Here is a 12,496-nt window from a genome sequence, read left to right on the forward strand (position 1 = left end):
GGAGCGAGTACCCCCATGTACTGAGCCAAAGACACCAAAAACCAGCCACCTACTGCTCTTGAAGGATGCAGGAGGATAATCTTGTGCACAATGAACCACAGCGGTTTGGCAAACACCAGAGGGGCCAGAAGCACAAATTAAAAAAGGACAAAATGAAACAATTGCTCATTTTTGGTAACATCAGCTTTGTCAAAAATCCCACCTCCACTGACAGATCTCTCAAGAGAAAGGTTTAAAGACCAGCAGCCAGCCCAAGGCAGGGGAATTAAGCAGCAGCAAAGGCACAGATCCCTTCCTTGCGGACACAAGGAGGGTCGAAGGAGAGCAGCTGTCTTGGGAAAGGTTTGATTTATCCAACAGCAGGAACAAAACCATGACAAGATCTGAGCCTGCTTCACAACCCGCACGGGTCCTACAGACGCAGCCATTTTTACACGTACGACTTTGCAGAACATCTTTTATGAGTACTTCAAAAGAAACGATCTGTTTTTCTCAGCCTGGGGTCAGGTTTAAATATAGATACAGGGAAATGTTTCCAGTTCATGCATCCTAGCGAGCTGAATGCATGTTGGCCAGGCAAGTCTAGCAGGTGCTGAATTTGGCAAAACTTCTCCTGATTTTAACGACAACTAATTGAAATGCTGTGGCTTGCATTAGAAATCCTGATTAGCTGTCAAGTCCCAGTGAACACAAGGAATCCTTACCCTACTTCTATGCAGGAGCAAGCGGGAAAGCTAGTGTCTGACAGGACATGGTCCAATCATGCTCAGGATGTGAAAAAAACCCCAAACCAAGCAAAAAACCCTACATAAGGAAGAGGAAAAGCACGTTAAAAAGTTAAATAATTCTCTTTTTACAAGTTTCGATGATGGCTGTGTCAGCTTTCTAATTAACAGCATGTATAATATGTCCACTGCTCAAATTTCAGAAAGCAGGGAATGCCATGAACAACCTTGTCCCTGGGGAGAAAATGAGGACACCATATTCCTTAGAAATGCAAAACTGAAAAGCTCTGTTAAAAATAACTTCAGCAGCTCCAAGAAAACTGTTGACAAACAATCTGTGGAGTTATCAAAACAGGCAACAAAAGACTGCCCCAACCCAGACTAAAATCACTCCGAAAGGATCCTCCAGAGATTTTTCTTAGAGGGTCCCAGTACAGCACGTAATGAAGCTCCCTTAAATTTGGAACACACCATATTTGATCTGGGGGCAGTAAAGGTCACTTACTCCCTTCTATTATTATATTTTAAATTTTTAAAAAATATATATTTTTATTTCCCCTCTCAACAGGTCTGGACAGAATGCATATACTAAAGATAATGGACATATAATAAAGGAAACTCCACAAAAGGGGAAATAAAAATCCTTGTGCTAATCCAGTTACTTATCAGCAAAAGCATGAGCAGCATCAGCCAAACTGTTCTTAGTTCAGTTAAAAGGAAAGGAAGAGCCCCAAACTGTTTAGATAGAGAGAACTGAGTAAAATGCATCCCACAGCCAGCCTAAGAACAGGATTCAAGCAATTAGTAACTGCACCAGCCAGCAGCCTGACAGGAAAACAGTTTCATGCAGAAACCAAATGGCCAAGAAACTGGAACATAATTTAGTAAAACAAATCAGACAGGGTAGGATTTCAGGGGACAGGATGCATTAGGAGTGCATTGCAAGCACTGACTGTTTCCCATGCTGAATGTTCTCAAGCACTTTTAAGACAACATTCACTCACACATCTTCTATGAAAGCGAGTTCACCGGGTCTCTCTCACAACATTCACACTTGGGTTTTAGGCTAGCAAGCTATCTCCAAGTATGCACAGAGGGATAACCTGTGACCACATCATGATGCTTTGAATAAGAGTAAAGAAAGGTAGTATTTTTAAAACCCAGCGCAATGACATATTTGTTCTTCCTAAAAGTTTCTCAACATGCAGGACAGGCTGCCAGCTCTGAAAACGCACCCTAGAAGAAATAATCACTCAAACTGCCTTCCTGCAGCCCCCTAAGTCACCCTATTCCTAATGACAGTATTGGTCAGATTCCAATTCTGGTAATCAGAACTGTATTGTGATGGACTCTGTTATTTGATCTGCAAATATTTAATCAAATTTAATAAAATTGGACTACATGACATGGTGGTTTTAAATTACAAACACAAAGCCAGAGTTTTGTCTGGTGCCAAAAATGTGAAAAGCTCACCCGTAATAAAGAACTTTATTTAGGATGGGCTCCAGCCTTCCCTGCCTTTTGTTTACACCAGACTGTTCAGAAGCCTTTCTTCTCCAAGCAACTTAACATTCTTGGCAATGGGATTTCTGCAGGATATTGCTATGCCAGAGACTGACGTGCTGTTGCGTTGAAAGGAAAATAAAAGAAAACAACAGAAAAAAATTCTCCCCTGAACCTTACAAGTGAACTCATTTGTATCACAGACCCGTCCCCAAAAGATTAATGTTAGTGCCCAAAAAGAACAAGCATCAGCATTCTGGAAAAACAAAATCAGCTCAACATCTTCCTGTTTTAAAAAAAAGCAATGATTTTGGTTGCTTCCATCTTTAATAATGTGATTAGATACATTTATCATCCTTAATTCACCCTGTCTGACAGGGCATTTATTCAGACAGTCTTATTGAGAGCTCAGTCTGGGAAGCAGCAAAGGGGCGAGATGTGCGGATGCTTTCCCTCCCCTGCAGAAGTCCCCTTCCGTAACACTGGCAGCAAGAAGGGTGACTGATCCTCAAACTCAGTCTCACAAGTAAGGTCTCCTGAAGTGATGAGCAAGGGAGGTTTTGGAGCATGTCAAAGCCCATTTATGCTGTGGGGATACTAAAACATATCTGGTTTCACAAGATACAGGAAAAGGCTAAAAATCTCTCAGAATCATACTCTCTACAGGCCCTAAGTGATAGGTATGGTGCCAACGGATGCCTCCCTGTGTGGAAACGCTGTAGTTTCCCAGAGGAGCCTGAAAGCCTTCAGCAGAAGAGAACAGCAGCAATGGCTGCTAGCAGCCTGGGCTTGCATTTTTCCTCTCAGGCAGATGTGTACGCCAAGCATATCTTTGCTTCACTGACTTTAGAGATGAAGGAAGTCTCTGAGGGCTGTCCTCCACCAGCACTCACATTTCCTGCGAAGGGCAAAGTCCCGAAGCCCAGGCAGCGTTACTTGCTGCTGTGTTGTCAGTGCCTGGGACAGCAAATCTAATGGGGCGTTTCATTATCTAGACCATCTAATGGTCTTTCATTATCTAGAAGTGGAGATTAAAGGATGCCCTACCCTTCAGCAAATCCAGTTTTCTAAGCTCTGCTTTTGGAGTCCTCCAGAAAGGGCACAGTCAAAACTACCACCACCAAAGGTACAGGGTGTGCCTGAGAAAAAAAAAAAATCTCCTGGAGAGGGCTTGCCAATTTTCGATTGACTTCTGGTGCTGCTGTCACCCAACCCATCATGCCTGCTGAGGAGGAAGACAGTCTACTGCACAGCAGATGGCAATCTATTCACAGATCCATCCGGCAGGCCAGGTGTTATGGTCCAGAATAAGAAGTTCCCAAAAGGTCTTTTAATACACAGAACTAGGAGGCAGGAGGAACAAGACGTGTGGAAGTGTATTTTTTTCTCATCAGATAGTGAAAGAAGAAAAAAAACAAGTTTACAAAGGTAACAAGAATTGTGTTAAACCATTCACTGCACCTAAGACCTGCTCTACTTCTAACTATTAGGAGAAGTGCCATGAGGGCACCTACATCCCTCCCAGAAGGAAAAGAAGGGGCTGCCAGCTCTTGGGAACTGATTTAGAGCAAAGACTAGTAAATCCATAGAGGGATTTGGTTAACACACTGTCACCGTTGCAAGGACGACATACTTTTTGACTACCTGTGCTCATCCCTCCACGTTTGAAGATGCACAAAGCATACCTGAGAAACAGCTAGGTAGCACCCGCAGAAGGTATGAAGTTCAATCATATCCCCGCTTTCCTTTTACCTCCATTCCATCTTTTCAGAAAAGTTTTTTTTCTTCTTCTGAAGTGATTTCCACCATGTAGCACTGTCTGCACCATCCACGTGAGCAGCACTGCTCCCCAAATCAGGACAAGCTCATCGAAGCTCAGCTGTTCCCCAAAGGAAACAGCCGAGGACCAAGAGCTGGCCAGGTTAGAAGCTGAGGCTGTGCTGGCTTAGGCATTTGATACGGAGCTGAGGACCACAGCCAACCAAAACAACCCGGTTTACATAAGATATACTTAAGAAATAACTGACCTGCTTAGCCACCATGCAGCGAAAAACCTAACTGAGAAATAACTGTCTAGGTGTGAACCAAAACCCTTGCAGGAAGTCCCGACGCTTTGACTGGCAGAAACATTTTTATTTATTTTAAGTATAAACTTGTATATAAAATGCAAATCCCAGAAGAAATGAACTTTTCTTGGTACTTTTCTCACTCAGCAAAACATACTTTGACTTCAGACACCCAGATCTCTGTATTAACTTTGACTCTGTGAAAACATCTCACAAACTTCGACACAACTCTGCTGTCTCCTGCCTGCAGCTCTTCAAGTTTGCACAACCAAAGCAACTCCAGCTTCCCTCTAACACTGCATGTACAGTGACAGATAAAGGGAGAGCAGGACGGAGTAAGTACTTGTTAAATAAATAATGAAATACAGCTTTTTGGTAATGTACCCTTAAAAAAAAAAAAAAAAAAAGGACCAAGTATGACAGCAAAGACAGTAGGCAACAGAGAAAATCAACGTGAGCGCTACCTGTTTTTCTGAGTGGAAAGTCATCTTTGGAATCATACATCCCCAGTACAGGGTGATTGTAGGTGCCGGATACGCCACTTTGGGGTGGGGAGCTCTGGTCCAGAGAGCTGTGCTGCGTCTTCCTGCACAGAAGGAAAGACAAAGAGAATGGAGAAGCTTTACACCAGTGACACACAAAGGGAACAAGTGCAGCTTTGCCTCATCTGTTATTTTAGTGGTGAACAGTGCAAAGGAAAAGATCTTGGTACTAGCTTTCTCCTCCTAGGCACTCATACTAAAAAGACACTGAAGTCTAATATACAGGGAGGTAACTAAACATACGCTTAATTTTCAGTATAAGAATGACCCTGTTGAGCGTGGTTCAGCTCATGAAGGTATTTAACCATGAATATAATTTTAAACACGTACTTGGGCTGGGTTTTGATAAATCATATCCTTGAAGTCAAGCATGGGTGTCATTACTCTCTCCTCAACCATAGCACAAATGAACAACTTCCCCTTCACTGAATAAAATCCAGACATAGTAGACACAGTCTAATGATGAAACAGAACTGAAGGACAAACACGTTAGGCACCACACATTTAAACTGGCTAACAGCAGCCATGCCGCATAGGTGGTCTTCTGCCTTTTGCTCCTCTGCCTCCCGACACAAGTACTTTGCAGAGATAGGGCCAAAGTACTCAACACCTTTCCAGATTAACTTCTCTAAGCTGATAATTTATAGCTTTGTTTGAGCAGGCTACTGGAAGTAAATTACAGTCTGTTTGCTAAGGATATTAAATAATGAATGAGTTTTCTAAGCCTCCTACCAGTTTGTTGGCTGCATCTTTCTTGCTTAATGACATGTGCCCAGCTTTGCCGTTACTCAGGAGCTCTACTAAGCCCAATCAGTACAGACTTCAGGAAGTCTCCAGACTCTGCATGTCAGCAGAGTAGCTACATCAACAGAATGACTGTTTAGCCATACAGGTGACAGCCACACAACTATCAACAAAATTTTACATGTTAAACTTAAATAAAACCCTGTATTACTTCTCAAAATGCTGAAGAATATGGGACAACTTCGTCAAAAGAAATGAATATTTGAAATTTTACATTGACTAATAACCAGGCATTCTTGGAGACCTTGGTTAAAAATATTCTCCTACAAAAGGTTATTTAAGGAAACAAAATGAGCCATTCCCAGTTGAAAATTACACCAATTTATCCAATTCCTTAAGCACTACGTTTTGAAAGCTCAAATCAGAAGTGGGCTGTTTGGTGAGATACATCAAATCCACTACAAGTTATACCCTTCAAAAAATAAGGGGCTAATGAAAAGTCAGGAAAATGAATCGAATTTTCTGCATGATTTTGCTACCAAAAACCTCTGAAAAGTTTATATGAACATCTATATCAAAATTTTCTATACCCACAGTTCTTACCAAGCAGTGTGATTCACTGTGTTTTCCTAATCCTCCCCCCTTTATATTCCAAACCCCTCTGTACATATAGGCAGAATAATTTTTCAGGCTCTTACACAGTTGTATTTTTCATCAGCATTTGCGCACATCGTGTACTCTTTTACATTCGCACCAATAAATGCCCACATGCACGCACAGTTTAATCATCACCTGAAATCAAAACAGAACCAAACTGAAAAATATTTGAATCCCTCCCGAAAACAGAAGTCGCTTTCTCTGCCCAAATCTGCTCATACCATGGGAAGGCAGCACAGAGAGATGTTTCACAAACAGGAAGCCAGGACGCTGCAAGCCAAGAGCCCTTAAACCCATCTTGTCACACAATGGCATTTTTTGCTCTTGCCTATACAAGCAATAGGCTTTTCTTTCTCCTTTTTTTAAATCATGACTTAAGCTGCACAATCATGTACATTGAAGCTATTTTCTTCACTTTGTTAGGGAATGCACAGGGAACTCAAAGCGCCTGTTTAGATGTGCTTTGGGGCTGCTGAATGACAGATATTTAACTCTGCAAACAGGAATACATTATACGGCTTGAGGCCTGGGATCCAACACCCTATGCTGCTTCGAGCAAAATGAATTGGTCTCAATGCCCGCCCAAGAATTTCAGAGGTCTTGAAAGAGATGAAATTGTATACTAAATTGAGTTTGCAGGCATTCCTGAAAGCACATACCTTCACATAACACATCCCCTGTTCTTTGAGTTCTGAGGTTCTTCAAAAACTCATGTGCCCAGCAAAGCATGCATGATGCTTCAAATATATTCACACAACACAAACTGAATATATTCAAACGTATGTATCTGTGCTAGAATGCTTTGTCTACTGAGACTGTAGACACCTAGGTACACTGGAATAATTTAATGTATAATTTTATCTCTTTACCTCCTTACCATGCAAATACTCAGTTAAACTTCCTTTCCTGATTGCTACCACATTGAGTGGCAACTTCCTAAGTGCATTTCTTACAACTTCCTAGGGAAATAAAAGCCCTGTTTGCTAAGCCCAAGGTGCTCTGTCCGTGTTCCTGCTAAACCACTCTTAGTTATGTTGTATCTTGAAGAGCAAAACCTCCTGGGAGCAGGTCTGTCCAGTGGGATCAGGATCCACAGGAGGGACAGTCAGACAATGAAATTCAGGAAAACCTCTTTTGTTGTTGCTTATCATCATTGTAATCTGAAAATTATAGTCCACAAAGCTATTTTAAACAACTACATATAGACTGGAGCTTTACATATTAAACAGAGTTTACAACGTGGTTTGAATACCACAGAGCTGAAGACTGATGAAGACCTCTGCAAAAGCCTCCAAGAAACATTACTGAGCATTACCAAGTTTCTTTCATTTAGTAGATCCTTTGGACTATGACAATATTCTGCAAAACCTCTAAAACTGGTCCCTTTTCATTTCAAGGGTTGATTCACACGTGCAACAATGCCCTTTAACATCAGCAATTAATCAGAAAATATTTAGTAACTATAAACACTCAACACTGCACCAGCAACCGTCAGCATTGAAGTTTAAACAGATGCTAGACACTGAAGGCAAAAGCATCTGGACATCTCAGTGGACAAGTGAAGCCTGGCCCAAAGGGCCAGGGGAACAACAGCTATTTCACATGTCAACAGAACACATTTCATGTCACAGCCATTGACGCAGAACCGTTGTGGTTCTAATACCCTTAGGAGATCTGTTTTTTCCAAGTAATGCTTTCATTTTTTTAAAAAGGAATTCACAAACCTTAATAAGACCAAAGGAAGTGCTTAAAAGCAGGCGTGTCATTTAAAAGACTATTTCAGCATCTGTTACCATTTAATTGGCTTGCCTGCTCACAGTAGGAGCATCAAGTCTATCTTCTGCAAGCCTCATTTGCGTGTGTGAAATCCAAACACCACCCAACTGAATCACATTAGAAGTATGTGCGTACATAAATATCTCTATAACTGAATTTGTAACCTATGAGATGACATACAAATAAACAGTAATATGTAATTAATTTAAAGGTTTTCTCTTTTTTAAAATATTTTTTTAAAATATTTTTTTAAAAATAGAATGGAAGTGAAAGATCTTCAACTTCTGCCTTAACAACTGAAGGGTGCATTTCAAAATCCTCCACCGCAAGATAAGACACTACAGTCACGCAGTCCTGCTGCCATCTGCCCTCCTCAAAGGCTGAGCAGAACGGGCTCATGCCTGCCTGCAACTTATCACTGAGACAGACCCTTAGAAAGATTCGTGAGGCCTCTTCCCTCTTCACATCTTCTGTTAGAAAACCAGAACACTGATCCTCTCCCCACCACAAAACAGATGGAGCGAAGATGAGGGGATGGCAAGCCCGTTAAATCCATGAGAAACAGGATGGCCCCTTGTGCAACAGTTTGTATGTTGTTGGCATCACAGGAAACCTAAACAATATATTGGTGCTCAGAAAGTTCTCAGTAGTAGCTTAGAACAAGGCAGGGAACATACTGAAACCTTAACCATGACTTGGCTAAATAATCTCCTGCCCTGTAACATATGGGGGTATTACAGACTGCTGCTCTTTGACTCATCTCTGAATGCTGGATTCTGCATGAAAAAGCAGTTAATTGAAAACTGTGCAAAATCATAAGGAATTTAGACCACTCCCAAATTTATTTTTCTCTTTTCTAAATTCACCTATTATGGCAATTCTATGCCAGGTTTCTCTAGGGCCAAAGGATCAAAGGGTTTGGAACAAAGCACTTATAGACTATCCTTAATTCTAGTTGACTATACCACTTTTGCATTAACAGATATTTTAACCAGCTGGAAAAAAATGGAGAACACAGTGGCTCAGCCTTCAACTACCTTTAATAAAATTCCCAAATTTCGCAGTCTCAAGAACAGTGGAAAATCAGTTATCTAAAAAAGATACCTATGTTGTCTTCACTGAAATTCAGTTTGTCCTATTTCTTCTACTATCCCTGATACCGACCTAGTGGGCCTTAAATATTATCTCTGTATAAACTAACAACAGTTCACCACTTCAACCCTGACATAACCATACAATTTTCAAGTCTCAGATTAGATTTTCAGAGATGTATTAAAACTGCTCAATCTCACCCTACTGGAAAAATATTTGAATTTTTCTGCCAACTACACTTCAGCATTTCTATACTGGCTCATAGCTGGGATGTCTTTCAAATTTAGTTTCAGCTTAGTTTCTTGTATTTGGAAACATCTTTTGGCTATGACCTCATCATCCCTGTAACCATGCTTATTTCTTAAATCTTAAAATACTGTCAGGCACTCAGCTTGAACATAAATTTCACAGCAAAATTTCCTTGACTTTTGTCATTCAAAATTTCATTATTTTTATGGTCACTAAAGACAACATCCAAAATGATCTTTTTAAGAATTATTTAATTTTTTTTTTCTTCTCTCTTGTTTTTTCTAAAAATATAGATATTCACAATGTTATAGTAGTGGAAGTTTTCGAATCACCCCAATTTGATGGTTTTCTTTTATACAGTGAAGAAGTCAATTTCTGGAACTGAAACTTGTACATTGTTCACAATGCCATCATTTATATTTGCTGCATTTGAACCCATCAAAGAAGTCACTCTTTGTTCCCACGTCATTATAAGATCAGCTGTTACCTTCTCAACCCACATGACATTTGGGTTTTCTTGGAGACCAACAGCTGAAGATTTTCAGTTAAAAATGTAGATGTGGGGGCAATTGCGATTAGAAGTGCAGATGGGACACGATGTTTCCAGCAGTTTACAGAGAAGAGCCAAGTAAACAAAACTTTTAGAAAGTAAGATGAGCAGTAAGCATTAAAGGCTTTGAAAATGTAATGCTAGCTCAACTATCCCAAGTAGCAATTCGCTGAACATAAAAAAATCGTTTCCCCAATTCACTAAAGTTCAAATTTTATTACACCTGACAGGATGAAATCCTGGGTGAAAAGCTAGAGATCTTACAAAGGTTGATCCTGATGGTAGAATTCACAAGTTTGAATATAAGCATGGATTAAAGATGACAGCGAAGAACTCTACTCACAAAAATGCTGTGAGCATCACAAGAGATACGAAAGTTATTCACACTGAAATGCTCTGAAAAATGCATTCGGGTAACGTACAGCAAAGCCAAACCCTGGTTCTATCCCTGTTCTAGTTTATTCAGTAAACACATCAGGTCTATTCCCCACATCTCCAGCAACTGTGAAAAAAAGGTGGCACCGGCTGAATCATAAAGATAAGCCCAGTACCACTTACCCATACCAGAAGCGAGGATCATTGGATATACAGTGGTTGAGATTCCGGTGTGCCAATGCCTTCTTCTTATTTAAGACAAATTCTTGTAATTTCATCTTTACTTCTGTGCTTGCCACTGCACCTGAAATGTCAAAAAATAAAAAAGGTTATTTAATCAATTCACATACTTTAAAGAACTTAAATTTCTAAAAAGATCCAGAATGAAATCTTTGATTTCCAGTCCAAAAGAAGAGCTTTTCTCTCAAAGAGGAAAGAACAAAGTGCCTCCAGTAAGGAGCTCTCTTTTTTATTTTTTTGCCTATAGCTTTGCATATAATCACAACTTATGTTTGAAAACAGAGATTTAATCAGAGATTTATCATTTCACTATAAAAGATTTCTGAAGAGGATTTTTACACTTGCATAAAAGTACGCTTAGAATAAAGCACTTGTACTAGGTATTCCAGCTTTCTTTTAATCAAAGGTATTTCAGAAAAAGGGTCTTGTATACACTCAAGTTTTAAATGTCACATCTGCAAGCAGAAGGGGAATGAGACAAATGTCTCATGTACTTTTTGTCTTGAAAACTCTTGTAAATAGGGACCTCTTTGTTCAAAAGTATCTGTGTACAATAAGACCTACATAATATTCCAATTCATTTACAAGTGTGCAATCTATTTCTTCAAATAGAAAATCTAACATTTAAAGAAGAAAGTCAGTAATTTTGTAGCGCAGAGTTAAAATGTCAACTGTGTAATTTCTAATCATTATTTCCTCCACAATAGAGACCAGTCTGTTTTACTGCGATGATGGATTAGAATTATCATTTGGTTGACAGAACAGATTCGCAGGCAGAGTTCCTGATGGAGTAATGCATAGAAAGTTTGGCAAGCAGAATATGTGGAAAATGATGGTTCATCTATACTGTGGCGTAAAGCAAGAATTCCAAAGGAAAATATCCAGGCTACAAGAAAATGAAAAGGCCAGGAAAACTGTCTGCTCTACTGGGAATAAAAAAAATATGACAAGGTGATCTTTTGTCTCCTGGATCCTACTCAACAATGATATTTGACAGACAGGGGAAACAGTTTTTTGTATCTCCCCAAGAGAAGAAAACAGTAATATTTCTATAAAGTACTGCCTGAAGATGTAATATTGTTCAACTACCAAAGTCGCCTTCAAAAGCTTGAAAATCCACCTTTTTGGAGCTCTGCCTTTTCTCACTAACTCTACAAACGCAGGGTTGGCGTGTAGCCCAGTGGGAAGTTCAACTGAGGAGCTGGAGTTAAATTCATATGAGTGTAGCAAGCCACATGGCTAGACCAGAATAGGTGACAAATTCATGCTTAAAGGCCTTCTCTCTCCAAAAAGTGTCATCTTTAATCTATTAACATCTTTAAAATAATCAAATATGGCTGCGTTCTGTCAGTTTTGGATAAAATTGACATTATTTAGAAGACTTGAAGCTAAACATTTTTGGATCCTGAGGTTTACAAAAGCTCCCCTGGCATGTCTTCCTTCTTAATTAGAAGCTAAAAGGCCCCATATATGCCCCATATATGCCTAACAAGATAAAAACATGTAGTCTTCCCTTCCCTGGGCAACATTGGAGCCATGGACCAAGCTGTCATGCAAGACCTTTACTCAGCCCTTGATCCTTGAGTTAAAAGATCAAAAGAAAAAAAAACAAACAGTCTAAGTCACTTCTAATATTGGGTTATTTTGGACCGAGTCACATTGTTACAGGCAGAAGCACTATGCAATATTCAGTAAAGATGTTAAAGAGGCCTCCAAAGGCAGAAAGGGACCACCTGTCACAAACACAATAAAATGCACCATGCAGGGGTATAAGCAAAGAGGGCAAGAGCAGATATCAGACATCAAAAGCCCATATGCATGGAATAATTCCATAGGCAGGAAGCAAGACACTGAACCCCAATGGAAGCAAAAGGCATGGTAGAGTAAAAGGAGGATGAGAGAGAAGGAACTGGAGAGCAAGAGCCCATGCAGCAGCCCTGGCTAGGGGAGCAGCTGTGCATGGTGGGGAAAACCAAG

General features: G+C 40.1%; 1 protein-coding gene across 6 annotated transcripts in view; it reads right to left on the reverse strand.

Moving 5' to 3' along the window:
- HDAC4 (histone deacetylase 4) overlaps positions 1-12,496 on the reverse strand; it is a 236,519-nt gene that overhangs the window by 88,442 nt on the left and 135,581 nt on the right. For all 6 annotated transcript variants that reach the window (XM_026852598.1, XM_026852596.1, XM_026852597.1 and 3 more), the window contains 2 exons: positions 10,463-10,583; positions 4,759-4,880 (listed from right to left, as the gene is read on the reverse strand). In XM_026852598.1, coding sequence (XP_026708399.1) covers positions 4,759-4,880; positions 10,463-10,583 — 243 coding nt within the window. The remainder of the gene's footprint in view (positions 1-4,758; positions 4,881-10,462; positions 10,584-12,496) is intronic.

This window comes from Athene cunicularia, assembly GCF_003259725.1.
Source record: "Athene cunicularia isolate RWA chromosome 7 unlocalized genomic scaffold, athCun1 chr7_part1, whole genome shotgun sequence".
In the NCBI taxonomy this organism is placed as follows: Eukaryota; Metazoa; Chordata; class Aves; order Strigiformes; family Strigidae; genus Athene; species Athene cunicularia.